This window comes from Vanessa cardui, chromosome 5, assembly GCF_905220365.1.
Source record: "Vanessa cardui chromosome 5, ilVanCard2.1, whole genome shotgun sequence".
NCBI classification, from domain to species: Eukaryota; Metazoa; Arthropoda; class Insecta; order Lepidoptera; family Nymphalidae; genus Vanessa; species Vanessa cardui.
Window position 1 is genome coordinate 9,034,230 of NC_061127.1, and position 20,302 is coordinate 9,054,531.

Sequence of the window (20,302 nt, forward strand, 5' to 3'; positions counted from 1 at the left end):
CGAGTATCTTGAATTCATTCGCACGAAATCTTAATTCATGGTCTTGGTGCTCAACGTCACTTGTTGGAATTTACCGATTTTACTATTATGTGATTTTTCATTTAAGCATAATATAAATTTTTAATATAACTGACGACCATATTGACGCACCAGCGTTGTTATGACAAATTCTATCAATACTTTAAAACGAACTAAAGGTTCCTTTAAAAGTATTGATTGCCTGTAACTTTTTTCACGAGTCCCAATTTGCTTAAATAGCTTCTGAGATCCAGCATGTTCTTTTCAACCGACTTCAAAAAGGAGGAGATTATTAATTCGAAGTAATATTCACTAAACTAAATTATATTTGTTAAATATTGTGCATTAAAATTTGAAGTTTCACATTTTAAAGTAACACATTGTATTTAATTATTTTATTTCAGTAGTTTATTTTTAATTTATTCTCAATTATACTGATATAATAGACGCTGGCCTACTAATTACTGACTTCGTAAGGAGTGTGTATGAATTAAATTAAAAGTAATTTTTGTAATAAAAAGTTGTGTTAAAAAAAACTGAAAATGAATGTTTATTTTGAATATGGGAAAAGTCTGATAAGTGCCTTTAAATTTTTATATACTAGTGTTGGTTCAAGTAATTCAAGTGCGAAAATAATAAGACTAAACATTACCTCAATTAAAGGTACCGTTCAATTACATTATTTGTAAAATTCGATCGGACAGTCGAAACTTTTTATCATTATGTTGAACGAGCTGTTTTATCTGCTTTTAGACTACCGTAAGATATTGTTCTGTGTCAATGATAATGTCATCTTGTTACTATTGCGTACATCCAGCACTCTTCAATTTTTACCATGTGATTCAGATAATATAACAAAAACATGGATTATGATTACACACATATGGTTATCTCACTCATTCAAGATATTTACAATTGGATAAGACATTTCGTAGCCAGATACATTTATTTTATAAGTTCGGCATTGTGACGAGTGTTCTGTTTTAGTTCGATGATATTTTGAACAGACAGTTCGATATCACTTTAATAATAAAAGGTGTCATGACGCTTAAAGGATGGCGGCTAGTATTAAACAAAGGTAGGAAATTTAAGGGTATTAAATATATTTTTCAGTTATTAATTTGAAGTAGGTGAAAGGGGGAACATCCCATTTGCTGCCAAGTTGTCGCTCTATTCAATAAGAAGGAAGAAGTCTCATGGTGTGATTACATATATGTACATGTTCGTTATCGTTCTGTTACACTACGTGGAGTTCCAATTCCATGATCGAGTTACCAAGAGTTTAAGTTCAATGCCTAACGTATTTTATACACCTTTTATTGTTAGATCATATACATGAATGAATGTTCATGAATTAGCTCATTAGAAAAAACTTTCTCAAAATAATTTAAAAAGAAATAGCAAGCTAATTAAAAACAAAAACACGGCTAGACAAACTTAAAGATTTATAGGTCATATCAGACAGGAAATAGATATGAAAGCCTCAGTGTTGTTTGATCAGATTTGAATCTTCGACCTTCCATTGAAATCTACGTGTACTGAATCATTTGCCCTTGCATATTGTAATAAAATAATAAAAATGCTTACAAAAAAAATATCTATTTTTATACATTTTTAAAAGATTTTTTTACAGCCATAACTAAAAAATAACAACAGAACTTATTGTTTATTTTTTATCGTATGGGTAGGTGGACCAACAAATGGTCCATTTGACGGTTAGTGGGAAATCCTGCCCGTAAATGTTGTCACCAACATTGGTAACTACAATGTTATGCCACATCCTTGTAGTTGGAAAATAACATAACACTAAGTTTTGTTTTTTGGCGGTATAATTGATGAATGTGTGGCACTTTTATACCGTCCACAGAGCTGGTTACTAAATATATGCATTCCTTATTTGACATATATCATTATCAACTAATACAACACTAAGCAATGATATTATAATAAACAGATATATTATACCCATACTAAACAACAGAAAAAGTGTGCCGCGCCGGGGACCGTTTATTTTAAATTTCGTTACAAGAAAAAGGGATAGCTTGATAAAAACAATAAGTAAAAGGGATAACTAGATGTTTTAATTACGCAAAACGCATTACTGCATAGTTATGATGTATTATAACGTATTACTGGCATAATTATGATGAAAACGACTAAGGCAAACGTCCCAATTAGGACGTTTTCTAGTCTTTACTTTTTGCGCGTTAATGACATATCTGTTTACTAGAACATCATTGACACTAAGATAATAATTAACTTTCAAATATAGAACAAGTTCGTATTAAGAACTAATGTGTTTCGTTTTCGTGAATGTGTTTTAGTGTTATTCATACCACAGCGATATGTTTTTGGTCTACTCGGTCTATTTGCATTGGCAAATTCATTTACGATGAGGGTTTGTTTGAGTGTTGCCATCGTTAAGATGGTCAAAGAAGTCTCGCCAGAAGGACATATTGTTGGCGAAACCTGTCCAGATACTAGAATCTACAATACAACGGATTCGGTACTGTCAACAAATCCATCTGATATTTATACGGTAAGAAGTAATTATGTTTGTAAAAATATAGCTAACAATTATTTCGTCCTAATCCTTCGTATCTGAGCAGCAGTTGTCCGAGTTTTCTTTTATATTCACTTATCTCATCTAGGTTTTTCTTCTCTTGTTCGAAATAAACAATACCCAATGTTAAGTAAAAAGTTTAGTATCGGATTTTCATATTTGAATTGAGAGTATGAATTGATAAGTATACATTTTTTTATTTCAATTTACGTCAATTGAATGAGAACCACTTATGAGTTAGTATTTTTCTTATCGTATCAAAAAAATATGTTGTAATCCGATGATGCACATTTGGTTGAATTGTAAAGTGCTTTTTTATCTTATATTATTTTTAATCCGGTATAACTCTCAGTATTTAAATTAGAGTTTAGTTATTTAGTAATATCTGAAGAAGAACTGAAGTATGAATTGATAAGTATACATTTTTTTATTTCAATTTACGTCAATTGAATGAGAACCACTTATGAGTTAGTATTTTTCTTATCGTATCAAAAAAATATATTGTAATCCGATGATGCACATTTGATTGAATTGTAAAGTGCTTTTTTATCTTATATTATTTTTAATCCGGTATAACTCTCAGTATTTAAATTAGAGTTTAGTTATTTAGTAATATCTGAAGAAGAACATTGTATACTGAATATTTTTGAGAACTACATCTGGTAGTTCTCAAAAATATTCTGGATAATGGAGATGATAAAATTTGTCGCCCCAACCATACCGTGGGAGTTGTTACACTGTGACTGTTTTTCTGACCCATCTTTTTTTTGTTGTTTTGTATGAATATTCTGTAGACCCAGCTTCAGATAAACAGGAACATCAAATAATCAACAATATTTAATATGGTTTACAATATTTATTTTAACAGTTTTCTTTACAATCATCCATTACCTTCCGTATTTAAAGACAGATTAACAATTCCCATGTCAAATTTAATAATATTCCTTTTTTACTTTTATTTATAAAAATATCAAACCAAAAAGTATTCATTACATTCATAAAATTCTGTGACTGAATATAGCTCAACAGCTAGAAATTATACAACCTTTAATGATTACATATTTATAAATATTATATTTAAAATACTTTATAGGCTTACAATCCTCATACGTTATGTCTATGTATTTAGTATTGAATTTATAAAACAAAACCTGCATACTTTTATTACCAAACAACAAGTCAATTGTATACCATACCATTAAAAGTTGTTTCACCATACAGAAAAAATTATTGCTAAAATTATTTTGGAAAACTGCCCCACTAATCCATATTTAAGAAAAGGCAATGAAAGTCAAACGATAATGTCCACATTCAACACCTCGACAGTAATATGAAATATTTAACTGTTTAATTAACTACTTAACTAATGGGCTCTGTTTTTTTTATGGTATAGGTTCGCTGACGAGCATATGGGCTAACTGATGGTAAGTGGTCACCATCACCCATAGACAATGATGCTGTAAGAAATATTAACTATTCCTTACATCGTCAATGTGCTACCAACCATGGGAACTAAGATTTTATGTTCCTTGTGCCTGTAGTTACACTGGCTCACTCACCCTTCAAACTGGAACACAACAATACCTAGTACTGTTACTTGGCGGTAGAATAACTGGTGAGTGGGTGGTACCTACTCAGACGGGCTTGCACAAAGCCCTACCACCAAGTAAATATTTATGTCCTATTATATCTGTAATTATTAATATCCATACGTACAGAATTAAAATATATGATATAAGATAATATAAGAAGAAAATTATTTGTTGATATTTCTCGTTAAAGACGAAGGACTTCGTCTTTCATCGAGAAGGATTTATGCTTCATGCATGCTGTTTCTTTTTGGGTTGTATTTATGTCAAGGGTTTATATATATTCTGAGTATGTTTTACGAAATATCCATCATACGTCACTTTCCTCGTGTGCTCCATGTACCAATGAGCACGAGATGAATTCAAAACAAATATACCGCACACTTCACTTTTTTAACTTTAGCAAAAATTTACCCAACACATCCTGCTGTAAAAACCCATTTGCTCTTTTAAGTATTGGAACTCAGAATCCAAAAAGAATGGTCGTTTCTGTTTTCGTTGTTTGTTTATATTATTGTAATAAGTATTAAGTTCTTAACACTCATATCTTAAAAATAATTATCAAATATTGAAAATGAGTAACCGTCAAAAAACCCAAAAAAACTGCGCTCTTGATTGGTATTTGTTTTGGTTTAGTAAAAAACTGAAACATTTCATTTAAATAATACTCTGTTTAGTAGTATACTCTGAAGTTATTTTAGCTTACCTTTGAATAATACAAACATGAAATTATCTCATAAAGGGCTGTAATACGTATTTTATAATGGCATATTATAAATATATTATATGGATAAAGTCGAAGCGATTGTGTTGCGAAATATAATGTCATAGTCACACTACCGCGCGTAAGTAATGTGCAATAGACGAAAAAATATAAACACGTGGTCGTTTCCGCTTCACTTCATATCTCAAGCATTTTATCTTATGTCAAGGGTATTTTCTTAAGAGGTAAATTGACAGATTATGTTATGATCATTACGTAGCATATTTTCTTGCGACAAGTTGCGGTTTGAGAATAAAAAAGACATGTATACTTACAATAAAAGAGGTACTGGCTATCGATAGGATTTTGCGGTTTCTGTAATTTTATATAATATGACTAATTTATTTATATATACGGCTGTATATATAAATAAATTAGTCATCAGTATTTTGTAATGGCTATTACAAAATATAATATGAAAACGAATAAAATCTAAGTTTCAATATTTTTGTCAATTGCAATATGCATTTTTCGTATTAAGCTTTTATTAATTATTATGTCATTTTAAAATAATTCGTGACCCAAATGTTACTTACCGATTGAATATATACGACAACGGTTGTTAATTTTTTCGCTATGCACATGCATCTCCAGCGAAAAAATTAACAATTGTTTTTATTTTTTAATAAGTCTTGTAATCTTATAAGTCTGTAAATGTCTTCACACATCCACAAAAAAATCGTATAAATTGATTATAAATTGAATTACCAATACCAGAACACAGCTAAATGATATATTTAGTAGAGATTTAGTAGAGTCTGTTTATCTTCCTAGCGAATGTTGTATAAAATAAAATCCATTAGGCGACTTATACCATTATCCTCGTAAACTAAATACTCTTATATTTACTTGTCTCATATACTCGTATATCACTTGATAACATATGAAAGCAGTAAAAACTGCAGATATAATTAACAATTCTGTTAAGAAAATATATTTATTTAGGAATCTATTCGAAAATAATCTTTGCGTGTTTGAATACAAGGATTGTGGCAAATTTCCTTTTAATCTAAGTGAATACAGTCTCAAAACAGATATCTATGTATTTTTCTTAGATCTTTCATCTGAAACATCGGTTAATCGGTTTGCAATAATTAATACGAATCAAAAGCGTTTTTTATCAAACAAACAATAAAACATCACATTATGAGTAATAATTACAGCTTAGTACTATCTAAATTGTAGAAAAGTAAATTAATAAATATTTCAGGGTCGGGAACGATACGACTGGGATGAAAAGACGCAAGGTTTATTGCTAAGTGCATTTTACTATGGATATGTTGTAACTCACTTACCCGGAGGACTTTTGGCGGAAAGATTCGGAGGGAAATGGACTATTGGACTTAGTCTTCTGGCGACTTCGCTATCTACATTAGTTACACCTTTTGTAGTTGGAATGTGGGGCGCTTTTGGATTATTCACAATGAGAGTGATCAGTGGACTGGGAGAGGTAGGTGTAATTGATGATGGGATTTTATTTTATAGTTTAATGGACTAGCAGATGGGTCTCCTGTTGGTAAGTGATCTCCACTCCCAGCAGACTAATGTTTACAGGCAGTGGGGATCAAGGTATACTTAATTGATTTACTAATTACCTGCAGTTGGGAACTGAGATTGTATGTCCTTTATGGAAGATGCAATTACAACAAATCTTGACGACCCCCATCGTCGAGTAGTGTACATATATTTTTATGGGTAAACCACTTCGAGGTCCCAGGTTCGATTCCCGGCCGAGTCGATGTAGAAATAGTGCATTAGTTTTCTATGTTGTCTTGGGTCTGAATGTTTGTTTTACCGTCGTTACTTCTGATTATCCATGACACAAGTGCTTTAGGTACTTACATAGGGATCTGAGTAATGTATGTGATGCTGTGCAATATATTTATTTATTTATTTAATTCTTATAAACATAATCCCTTATAATCAGAAAGCAGTTCTTCTATTCTTATTATTATTCCAGTTTGAATAGTGACAGAACTATTGTCATAGCAGGCATTCTGGACATAACTTCTTGTGTTCTGTTATTGACAGCTTATTCACAAAGTAGTGCTTATTTATGTATCTTATATTACAGTGTGTAAGAGCAGTAGAGAGATATTAGTCGGCCCGTTTCCTCTACTGATTTTGCACTATAAATAAAATATATTGAATGCAACAAAAATATTAACGTACTTCTTTCAAATTTCAATATTAAAACTTTCCATTCAGAACTCAAGTCCTCATAGATATACAGTTCAACAATATTCACAAAAGTTTCCAATTGCCGAAGTTTGAGTTTATTTAGAGAAAATTTTATCGTATGCTTAAAATCAGATCGTTATATTGAGTTTATATTAAAACGGTCTAGAAATAAATGTGACATTATAACTGTATTTATACAACTATATTATATTGAGTCTTATCTTTTTTTCTTGTAATGATTATAATAAATAACAAATCCTAATACTTTTAATTTCTGCCATTAATATAAGGTTAACGAGAGGTACGAGTATACTTATGACTATCACCTAAAGTGTGAATTAACCGTCGTTGAAAACACTTAATTTCTTTACTGTATTTTGTTATCGCATTACGAAAATTTTACAAATGTAATCATGAAGATATTCTCATAACAAAAACACATTGAACCTAAATGGACGCCATGACACCTATCGATTAAATTATTATCATTTCGCAATTCCAAACTGTTACAAGCTCTTTACTTGTATTTCATGATACCTCTAAATAGAAAGCAGTACCTATTGGTCAGCTATTGAATTTTATTAATTTTTTTTTATTATTATAAACAAAATATAAGGTAATAGAAGATACATGATAGGTTTCAATCATCGTGGTATTTAAAGCATTACGATTTTTAAACAATTCATACTATTTAAAAATTTTCCTTGAGTATATATTTATAATTCCTACAAAATAAAAGTTGATATATTACTGGTACAAACTATTTTATAACAAAGTAGGTTTTATATCTCTATGCACTTCGTTAAATAATTGCAAGGTACAAATTATCCTCGACAGAGTTTTTTCATTTCGTTTAGGTAAAAGAAAAACCGTATATAAATTATCTCTATGAAATTATTGTTCTTTTATTATTTTTGTAGTTATATTAGAAAATATAATAATGGACAGTATAGAAATTTAGATTTATTTTTAAATTATTTTTAATTTAAATTTATTAACAAAGGGATATGTAAAGATAAGATGCATATATTATTTGTTAGGGATAGACGGAGAGAGAGATATATGAATATTTTCTGCAAGCAGCTCCGCGTGTGAGATCGCGGAGTCGGCAAAGCTTTAGATACTGTACGACCTTTTCTAAGCTCGGTTAACTAATTAAAACGTGAAACCGTGATAAACAAAAAATAAAAAACAACATATTCGTATTGATAATATTAGTTATATAGATTATAAAGTTATTATTAAAGATTTAAAAGTGGTATTGATTATACTACTTAATTGTATACAAGTAAATATGAATATTATTCTTTCAGGGTCCAGTGACTCCAGGATTTGTTCTATTAATGGCACGTTGGGTGCCGCCCTCAGAGCGGTCTCGTTTTGGGGCAATGATCTTTGGAGGGGCCCAAATCGGTAATATTGCGGGGCCCTACATTACAGGATTGCTCTTGGCAAATGACGGCGACTGGGCCAATGTATTTTTTGTATTCGGTGGAATCGGCATCATTTGGTTTATATTTTTTGTAAGTTACTTATTATATTTTAAAATATTAAATTAATAAAAAATGTAATGAACGAAAAATTAAATATTTCATAGAACAACTAGGAAATCCTGTACCTATATAGCGTTTAATAATGTATGTGTTGTCGTTAAGGAAATTTTGAAAAGCAATAAAATTGGAATGTGTATAAATATAACTCTATAACTGATTGTTGCTATTCCAATTTATTCGAATTTCTAAATCAACATAAAATATATTTCCGTACGGGAAAACGAGATGTTTCAGTAATATAATAAAAAAAATGCTCTCCATATTCAATATTCACCTCTACGGAATTGCGTGCACGTCTATTTACCATATGTTATTGTACACATTTGGAATATGTTTTTCGCACGCCTCGTTCTCTCTGGAATCATATCTGTCAATTGTAGAAGTAATTTTGAGAATGTTCTATATTTGAAAAATTTTAGAAGACGGAATAATCTCAATATAATACGTTTTTTATCGTTATAGACACTTCTGTGCTACAGTTCACCAAATTCCCATCCATTCATATCAGACGAAGAGAAACTCTACTTAAACGCTAATGTCGTTGCCTCCGGTCTGCATAAGAAGCTGGATCCAGTACCGTTCAAGGCTATATTCAGATCAGCACCAGTCTGGTCCTTGGTGATAGCTGCAGTAAGTTCTAGCCAATTAAGACAATCCAAACACGTGATGACACTATGAATTGCTGAACATGATAATCTAATTTGTACAATGTCAATGAGAGTTTTGATTCTAAGATATTTGGAATTAATTGTTTTGGCAAACATAAAAAAATATTTACAACCTATGAGTACTTATTATCAACTAACGTATTTTTTTTAAGAAGACCGAAACACATCCGGCAACTACAAAAATATTGACTTTATAATATAAATACGAACACTTTTATTTATTTTGTAGTGACGCTATGTCAATTATTACTTTAGCAAATAATCTAACTGCAGAAAATAAAAGGAATTGTTTGATCTAACTGTGTACGATTTGTACTTCGTAATTTTGACTTATAAAACTATTTTTCAGATCGGTCACGATTGGGGCTATTTCACAATGATAACTGATTTGCCAAAGTATTTCTCTGATGTCTTAAGGTTTAATATTAAGGAAACTGGACTGATGGCTGCTCTACCTTATATCGCTATGTATATTTGCTCGTTCATATTTGCCAGTTTTTGTGATTTGTGCGTTAGAAAAAAATGGCACAGCATTGCTACTGGCAGGAAGATTTATACTACAGTATGTAAGTATAAATTTATTTAATCCAATTAATTAGTAACAGTTATGCAAATGAACGACTTGAGACCTTTTTATACAATTAATTAATAGTTACTTTATTGAAAGCTTTGAATATAATAATTTGAGTATAAAAATATGGAAAACCACATATTTAAAAGAGAAAAAAAATCAAATTTTCTAAAAAGGACACGAAACTAATCAATCCAATAAATAACTTGTGTGAATATGTTTGTTTAAAAAAATCTGATAGACAAATATTTATCGCTTCATTATCATATATTAATATCTCATTAAGTTTAAATTAACAAATAATTTCACATTAAAAAGCACCTTTATCAGCAATTTTGTGCACAAAAAACGTTAATCAACGTTTTGAAAACCCGATTTCGTTTGATTACGCTCATTACTTTATTTTAAACGAATAATTATTTCCTAAACAGAAATTATGAAATTCACTAATGATTGCGTTGAAACCGTATACACTTGGATAACATAGCCATTATAATCCGTATCTCATGAACATGAGTTTTAATAATTGAAAATAGGTAACTTTGTTGCTTGAGCATATATATGCATAATTTTTCATGGATTTAGTATATATGAAATAGAAAGGATGATCAAGTGCACAAAATAAAACCATTTATCAATTTTCTTATACTGCTTTATAGCAAACATCTTTACATAATATAAAACAAAACGGATTTTGATGCGGTTTTTTTTAACAGATAGATTGATTCGAGTGTAAGGTTTTTGTGTATAACACATGAACATTTATTTATTTATTTTATTTAAACACTTTATTGTACACCACAAATTAAACAGATAAGTAAGAACACATAAAAAAAAAATAGATGGTACAACCGGCGGTCTTATCGCTTTAAAGCGATTTCTTCCAGACAACCGAGGTGATATGGAGTAGTAGCCAACAGAGAAATGGTAGGTGGTGTAAAATAGACTACATGCATAGATACAAATAATATAATACATAAATAAACTACTACATACATATAGCTAGGTACATAAATACATTTATACATACATATATACATAGAGTCATACATAAAAACATATAAATATACAGATATATACAAATAACAAATGGTATCTAGTCGCCATTCAGTGTGAGAGTGTGAGGTAATAATTAATAACTTTAGTTTTAAATAATGTTAAAGAGGTTGCAGATTTGATATTAAGCGGGAGGGCATTCCACAATCGAGTAGCCTCAGCCGTAAAAGATTTTTTGGAAAAAATTGTTTTCTGCACAGGTGGATTTAAAAGTAAATTTTCAGATGAACGTAAGTTCATGTTGTGTCCGTCAATAACATTGCGAGAATTCAAAAATTTAAATTTTTCTTTCAAATAAATAGGTGAGTGAGGATTGAATAACACACAGTACAGAAGACAAACAATATGTAGATTCCGGCGAAAACGAATAGGTAACCACTTGAGCTGAGTACGAAATTCAGAGACATGGTCATATTTGCGTAAGCCAAATATGAACCGTATAGCTAGATTTTGAAGACGCTCAAGTTTATTTAATTGGTCCTCATTTAAATCTAGATAGCTTGCGTCTGCATAATCGAGAATAGATAGAAGTAGAGAATGTGCTAACATAGTCTTGGTGGAAATAGGAAGAAAGAAACGGAGACGTCGTAGAGAGCCCATCGCCGAAAACATTTTCCTGCTGACTACATTTAACTGATGTGACCATGAAAGTGTAGAATCTAGATGTATACCGAGATTTTTTACCGTAGAACTATATGGTATAGTACAATTATCTAATATAATCGTAGGAATGTTTCTCCAGTCAACTCTTGAAATCATAGCAGCACTGCCAATAATAATGGCCTGTGATTTTGATGGATTGATCTTTAAACCATAACACTTGCTCCAATCACTGATTGTAACCAGGTCATCATTAATGGCAGCGATAGCGCTGGGCAAGTTATCCAAGGTTGACTGGGTATAAAGCTGGAGATCATCTGCATACATGTGGTAGAGAGAAGAAATCTTTTGAGTAATAGAATTAATGAACATTATATTAAAGAAAAAGAAAATTTGTAATATATTTAGTATCTCCAATGCACACGTGTGAAGTACGGGGTCGCTAGTAATAGTAATATTTAAAAATGCAATGTTCATTTTTTTAATCGGAAGCAACAAACATTATTTCCTCACAATGTCATTCGTTTTCACGTCTTACTGCATTAGTAAAATATGTCCCTGAATTCATCACGCTCACGGAAGATTATTTTTTCCTCAGCGTCCACATTGCCTGCGATATTTATTATTCTGGCTTCGTACTCGGGTTGTGACCGTATTAAGGCAGTCGGATTTTTCGTGACATCCATGGCTTTTATGGCTGGATTCTATAGTAGTGTGAAGATCAATGCCATGGACATTGCCCCTAACTACGCCGGAACATGCTCCGCTATTGTCAACGGATTGGCTGCTGTGTCAGGGATGATAACACCGTATATGATTGGTCTATTGACACCTGATGTGAGTATGAATAGCATCTGTCCTATTTACAGCTATATAAAAAAATCTTTTCGAATCTTTTAGATTATTTCTTACGTTTTATTCCAAATTTTTATGTAGTCGATCTGGTCGGTGTCTGTGAGAAATTTTGTAATTTATTTTTAAAGAAATTCCTGTTGTGTTCGAAATTCGAAATTTAATATAGCTCAGAATTTAGAATACAAGATAACGGAAAAATATTTTCTGAACCAACCGCAAATTAAAAGAAAGTATATGAAAGAATTATGTTAACACATGACGATATTATTATGCAAACATTTTAGTTGTACAATCTCAAAAATATCAAATATAGTGAAAATTTTCATATAAAAATAATTCAACTCTTGCTTGATAATATTTAATGCTATATAATTTGACAAAAAATAACGTAGAAAAAACTTGTCAACATTGTGTTTTTTGCTTGTATTTGAAGCAGAGGCCAAAAATTCAAGCTTGAATGAATTTTGTTTGGTTAAAGGTGAAAATGAAATAAGTCAAGCGTTCAATTAAGTTAATTTCCTTTAGACGGGTTTTTATACGAAACAGACATAAAATCTTACTTCCTTCTAGCTTTCCTGTTACTCTTATCATACATATTATAAAACAAAGTCCCCCGGCGGCCTCTGTCTGTATGTGCGCTATAAACTCCAAAACTACTTAACGGATTTTCATGCGGTTTTCACTAATAGGTAAAGGGATTCATAAGGAAGGTTTAAGTGTTTCATTTATTAAGGTTTATGTGTAAATAATTTGAAATAGAACGACAATTGTTAAATATGTTGAAAAAAAAGCAATATAAAATATAAATAAAAAGTAAAAATATAAAAAAATTATGTCCATCCATGCGAAGCGGGAACGGGCCGCTAGTATCATAACATCCTAGTAGCTAATGTCGGGCAAATACTGTCGCATTTATTTTCTTAGTCAACAATTATTCGCGTCGACTCATCTATTGTATTCTGATGGTACTGTGCCAGAAACTTCCATAAAACTATCAGCAGCACAAAGTTTCTTTATAAAGTTTAAAGTTGCTTCTGGAGTCACCCACAGCAAAAAAAGGCAAATCTATTTTTGAACACTGTCTCCAAAAGTAACTAAAATTATATTATAAGATCACGTGTAAATGCAAGCATATATTTGAACTTTTGATTTTGCTATTAAAATTTAATTTAATTGCAAATACGATTAGTTACGGTATCGTATACAATGCTTAAGCCTAAAGTTAACAGGAATTAATTTAAAACAGTATAATTCGCTACACACACTACAGTGAAATTAATATGTAATGTTTTTATGCAGACTCTGATATCCTAGGATTGTCTCAAATCATATGTATTTTTTTAATATACCGATATTATTTCTTACATAAATATTTACACTAAACATACTTGATTGCAGCAAACGATTCAACAATGGCGCTTAGCTTTCTGGACAATATTTGTTGTTCTCATCGGAACAAATCTCGTATATTTGATATGGGGGTCTGGTGAGCCACAGTGGTGGGACGACGTTGACAAGTATGGCTATCCCCCCAATTGGAAACATGGACCTCTTAAGAAGAGAACAGAAGACTCGGAGAAAAACGTTGTATATCCAAAACACGACCACTCGCCGATCGCTAAAGACTAAAATAAAAAAATATCGAATCAATGTGTTTTAATAATATTACTATTAATAATTGTAATAATTATTCTGGCAGTATTATTATAGCCTTTCGATCAATTTACACATATTTCAAATTGGTATTGATTAAATAAATATACAAAACACTGCTTTGTTAGTCCGGACAAAATCGTCATTCATCCTTTCATCCAATCCAATCCAATCCATCAGCCCATTTCCGTCCACTGCTGGACATAGGCCTCTCCAATTGCACGCCACTGAGATCATTCTTGGGCTACTCGCATCCAGCTCCTGCCAGCCGTCTTGCGTAAGTCGTCACTCCACCGTGCCCGAGGACGTCCTACATTACGTTTGCCGAGACGCGGTCTCCACTCTAGAACACGTTTCCCCCAACGGTTACCGGTTCTGCGGCAAATATGGCCAGCCCACTGCCACTTCAGCTTACTAATCCGGTGGGCTATGTCGATGACTTTGGTTCTCTGGCGGATCGCCTCATTTCTGATGCGATCCCGCAGAGAAACGCCGAGCATAGCCCTTTCCATAGCACGCTGAGCGACTTTAAACTTTTGGACCAGCCTTGCCGTGAGTGTCCACGTTTCGGCTCCGTATGTCATGACGGGTAGGACGCACTGGTTGAAGACTTTCGTCTTAAGGCACTGTGGGATCGACGATGTAAAGATTCGACGTAATTTTCCAAACGCTGGCCAACCTAGCTGAATTCTTCTATTCACCTCGTCCTCAAGGTTGTTTCTAATCGCGAATCTCAAGTGAGAGATGTATTCGCCATTGATATTGATGCCACGTCCTTTCCAGTTCAGCGTCTTGAACATATCCTCCATTGCATTAGTGAACAATTTGGGGGAAATAACGTCCCCTTGTCTCACTCCTCGATGCAATGGTATGGGATTTGTTTGCTGATTCTGTACTCGGACGGACATGGTGACGGCTTCGTAGAGACATCTCATCACTTGGATATATCGCCAATCAACTTGGCAACGCTGCAGGGACTCCAGAACAGCCCAGATTTCAACCGAGTCCAAGGCCTTCTCATAGTCCACGAATGCAAGACACAGGGGCCGATTATACTCTTGGGACTTCTGTATAATCTGCCGCACTGTGTGGATGTGGTCTATGGTGGCGTATCCGGTCCGAAACCCGGCCTGTTCTGGGGGTTGGAATTCGTCGAATCTTCGCACAAGACGGTTCGTGATCACTCTTGAAAACAGCTTATAGACGTGACTCAGTAGGGATATGGGACGATAGTTCTTCAGCAGGGTTTTGTCCCCCTTTTTGAAGAACAGGACGACCACACTCCTACTCCACGCCTCCGGAGTTCTCCCTTCGAAGAGGACAGAGTTAAAAAGCTTTTGGAGTTCCTTGAGTACCGGATTACCTCCTGCTTTTAATAACTCTATAGTAATACCGTCCTCTCCAGGGGCTATTCCATTTTTAAGCTGTTTAAGAGCAATCTTGATTTCGCCAACACTGACTTCAGGCAGGTCTTCTGAGAAATGGCATGTTAATGTAGCTCTAGAATCCTCATTTTCGGGATCAGGTCGAGGTGCATGCGATGCGTATAATTGGCCGTAGAAGTCCTCTACTTCCGAAAGAACTGCCGTCTTGGAAGAAACGACTTCTCCACTTGATGTGGTCAACTTCGTCAGGTGGCTCCTTCCAAGAGATTGTACGAACACCTTAGACCCGATTCTGCTCGATTGCTCTTTCAATCGTAAGATTATTGGAGCACCGGAGGTCGTGTCGTACGCGCTTGCTGATCTCTCGGTTTAGTTGCCGCTTCTCTGACGAAGTGACAGGTGGGTTTTCACGTCGTTTCTTCATTAGCCCTAAGGTCTCTTCTGAAAGTTTGGACTTCCTGCCCTTACGCTGCATGCCACAAAATCTTGTACCTTCTTCCCTGAGAATTCGAACTACATTTTCTAGGGTCTGGTTTACGTCTGTTGTGGTTTTCACGGCAGCGAATCGGTTCTCCAGGTTTGACTGGAACGTTTCAGATCCCGCAATGGGTTGGAGCAGCTTTGGTCGGAGCGTGGACTTCATCACACGGACGCGCTCGGCCCTAAAATCGATATTCAGAGAGCCTCGGACAAGTCGGTGATCACTACCGGTATTGAACCTGTTGATCACAGAGACGTCTCTGAATATGTGCCTCTTGTCTGTCATGATGAAGTCTATCTCATTTTTGGTCATAGTGTCGGGGCATCCTTTCATATCTAGAAGAAGATCAGTAAAAAAACGGCACATGGAATCAAAGTGTCCTTTTCACAATTCTAATTTGTCATTATAATAGTACTGTCAATTTAATTTTTTATCTTCATGGGTTAACAAATGGCTTGCCTGCCCAATAAATAGTTATCGGATGATTTATAAATCATAGCAATTAGCAGTATCAAAATTTTTGCATTTTCAAAAGCAGGCAAACAAATTGGTTCAGTGCCCAAAAGTTACGCATAAGAATACCATTTCCGAAGCTTGGAAAACACTTAAAGCCAAGCATTTGAATTTATTTCCTCCGGTCGTGTTGGATCGCCGTTCCATCGGATTACGAAAGTTAACCTTGTTTGCGCATACACTTATGGAATATAATTTAATAAATCTGACGCGATTGATAATGGCTGTATTGACTTCAATAAGTCAGAAAGAATCATTATTATATAGTCGTGTATGATGATTATAAACTGGCCAACAGACTGGATAATTAAATAAGTACTGATGTTGAAGAAGTTAAGAATGTTCATTCATTTTTAAAGTTAAATTTAGTAGTGTTTTTGGTACTGTATTTAAGTTAGATTGAATTCTATCTCAAGAATTTTAAATAGATTTTGTTATACACCTGACAATAATGTGATAAAATTATCTTTTCTAAGAAAATTAAGGTTTTTGTTTTGATAGATTGCATTCTAATTTGATTCGATGTACACAAAACATGTTAAACATATTATTGAAATTAAATACTTTTTAATATTTTAGTAGTCAAGCACTGGAAGCACGGTGGAATCATTAAATACAATTAAACTGAAATTGTTATGGTAATTCATTTGGTATTGGCTGGCGAAACAACGTGTACCATATTACAGTAAAATTTATTTGAATGTTTAGGTAATACGTCTAATATCGTATAATCATTACGTTGAGTAGTGTTTTTGTTTTCTTTTTCTACCTCAAAATGAGATTAAACAACTGTTCACAACTGTTAGTACGTTATGCACCTAGCAAAAAATAAAAGCAAATATACCTAAGTGACTAACTATATTGCAGAAATAATTTCAGGCGCAAGGCTATTTCATACGAATGCTGATAAAATAACTAATATTTTACTCCATATTATAAGTTCGCTCTTTATATCAATTACGATAATTTGGATTTTTAAACCCAAATCTAACTTTTTAAAAAAATTGAACAAAAATATAAGAATATGAATGTTTTCCATACAAAAATGTGTTTTTTTTTCAAGTAGTTCACGTTAACCGTTATTTTTTATAGCATGTAGCCACTAAGGTATGCTATTTCCTTAGACTTAGATTACATTTTAATTGTGTTTGATGTTCATTACTGGGGTGAGCAACAAGATAATTGACTAAAGAACAGGCGTCTCCGCTCACCTTATTTAGACTATATAAATACTTCTATATTGCATAACACATAGCAATTGAATGAATCGCCAAACTAACCACAATCGAGGACTTAAAAATACTTAAAATAGCCTTATAATTGAGCCCAGATGGCTCAGTGGGTAGAACACGTCAAAAAAATTGTGAAGACACCTGCATATCTTGGACAAAATTCTGCCACAAGGGTATTCAATAATTTGCATTAGAAAAGCATGGGCATATAACCTAAGCTCTTAATTTTCAACTAAAAATAAATCTTAGCACAGCAGACGGGTTTTCGGTCTGGTACTTTTACATATTTGTTCATGTAATAAAATCATTTTAGTATCTTTATTATTTGAGTTTCATACTCTGACTTGCACATACCTTTTCCAAAGAAAACCGTACTAAATGTATTTATTTTTTCTATATTTGTCCCATTCATTGCGCCCAGTTCATATTTTTTACTTTCACTTAATCTCTAGTATTTAATCGCTTAGCTGCACCACACGCTGGTGCATTCACGACGTCAGGTCTGATGATAGTTTTATTTTTACTCCATGTATTAGGAAGTCAGCGTTGCGAGTAATCCCCACGACCTTTCAATTTCATCCTGAGCTAATTTCATTGTTTACGTCTCGGTCTATTTCACATATCGCTCTGTATACGTGAATCGGGGGATTAAAAGTTAGAGTTCCTTACTAGAGCATTATCCATTAAATGTTTTGTAGAAAATTACTGGAAATACCGGAAAATAAATCTCTTATGTGGCTTTTACTATTTTTTAAACAAACAAATCACTTACCTCAAAAAACTTCTCCTGTAAACCTGGACTGTCTATCAAATCAACATATGTTTGGAGCTATGTCTTTTTGTATTTCTGAAAAGCATCAATTAATTTATAAACATGATCGTATAAGAACTTACTTCAAAATGTGTCGTTATGGCATAGAATTATAAGCATAATAATACGCTTTCCGGTTCACTCTTTTTTTTTTAATCATACAACCTTAACTTTTGCTATGACAATTTCATAATAATCATTAAATATTATATAATTTCAGATTCCTGAACCGAATTTTATAATATGTCGTATAAAGCAAGCAAGGATTTCATCCAAGAAAAGGCTACCTTTTATAACTAGCACATGATGACGAATCACTTAAACGCGAACGAACTCGATGACGATAAGTAGTAAAATATAAAAATAAAATAAAATATAATTGAAAAATAACAAATAGTTTTTATCAGTTATTAAAATCGCTAACAGCACAAAAATTTAACAAGACTGCAATCTAAATGAAAATATATTTTTTTAGATATTCCCTTATTTACTTGTCTAATATATTTACATATAATAGTTGTCTGGTATTATTGGATTTCCATTCTTCGTTTGAATATAAAAGCATCAATACATTATTTGTCTGTCGCGTAAAGTAAGTGAATGCATTGTGCTTAAAATGTATTAGTCTTTGTGTGATCTACAAATTCGTTTAGCATTTGTAGTATATTTGTATTTAAACGCAAACGGGTTACCTGATAGAAATGGTACTTAGACATACGGCTCCGTAAGAAATAATATCCATACATTGCCAATGTGTGTCTAACCTTAGAAATTAAGACATTACGTTTCTTGTGTTAAATATTAAATAAACTGGCTCAAGTGAGAAAGCGTCAAATCGGAACACAAAAATATTAAGTTTTTTTTATGTATGATATCCTGGGTGCACTCTTTTGCATAAATTTACTAAGTTACATAAAATTTAGGATAAATCTTTATTCTTGCTTAACCACTTTAAAAATTATTAACTTACAATTATACAAATAAAACGGATGATGATATGATACGATTACAAATTAGGAGAAAGTTTTCAGTTTATGTGACCTTTCATATATTTTTATCCTTTTAAATTGTTATCAGTAGCTATGCTTGATCAAAAGTCGATTTCTGGTCCAAGTCGAGGCCGAGGCCAATTAATCGACTAGCACTACAGCCTTCTATTGAATACAAAAGTTGAATAACCTCAAAACAAAGTTTATAAAATAAGATTAATAAAGTGTTATTACAAAATGACTATGATAAACTTTACTTTATGATAACAGTGACTATAAACAGGAGATGACAAAAATCACATTATTACCTTTAAAAAATAAATAAAAAATCAATATAATATTATAATATTTAATCACTTAAAAGCAATTTCTGAACCACAATAAATTTTAAATTTTCTTAAGCAGTGTAAGACTAGCAAATAAACTTTTTGAATTATTGGTCAATTACATCTACATTTTAGGAAACTTGAGCAAAGTATAGTCATAATTAGGTACAATATAACTGTAAATAAATAATCCGTATATTACCAAGCAAATAGTTATAATTATTTAACTTATTATTAGATTACTTCGTTTGTGAATATTTGTATCTGGAACTTCTTAATATATTCTTAATATAAAAATTTTAACAAAAAGAAAAATCGACTTCAAACAAAACACTATTTTAAAACAAATAAAAATGCACTAAAAGTAATAAAAATAATTGCATATTTAACATATTTTTTAGAGTCCTCTTAGGTAAAATGAAATGAAAATATTAGACTACTTAAAAGTCGATTTACGATTATTTAACGTAGTTCTTTATAGTTACTGTTATATTT

At 32.3% G+C, this 20,302-nt stretch overlaps 1 protein-coding gene across 1 annotated transcript; it reads left to right on the forward strand.

Moving 5' to 3' along the window:
* The first annotated feature begins 932 nt into the window (after window positions 1–932).
* On the forward strand, window positions 933–14,067 carry LOC124530058 (putative inorganic phosphate cotransporter). The gene is made up of 8 exons (XM_047104045.1): window positions 933–1,096; window positions 2,343–2,557; window positions 6,144–6,383; window positions 8,428–8,637; window positions 9,130–9,297; window positions 9,685–9,901; window positions 12,161–12,399; window positions 13,816–14,067. The coding sequence occupies exons 1-8, from the start codon at window positions 1,060–1,062 to the stop codon at window positions 14,044–14,046; spliced, it is 1,557 nt and encodes a 518-aa protein (XP_046960001.1). The 5' UTR covers window positions 933–1,059; the 3' UTR covers window positions 14,047–14,067.
* The last annotated feature ends 6,235 nt before the right edge of the window (window positions 14,068–20,302 follow it).

Bases quoted from the DNA above. Each gene is read 5' to 3' on its own strand.
- LOC124530058 (XM_047104045.1), top strand. From the start codon at position 1,060: ATGACGCTTAAAGGATGGCGGCTAGTATTAAACAAAG. The intron at 8,638-9,129 runs GTAAGTTACTTA...TTATCGTTATAG, and splicing joins TCATTTGGTTTATATTTTTT to ACACTTCTGTGCTACAGTTC. The intron at 9,298-9,684 runs GTAAGTTCTAGC...ACTATTTTTCAG, and splicing joins GGTCCTTGGTGATAGCTGCA to ATCGGTCACGATTGGGGCTA.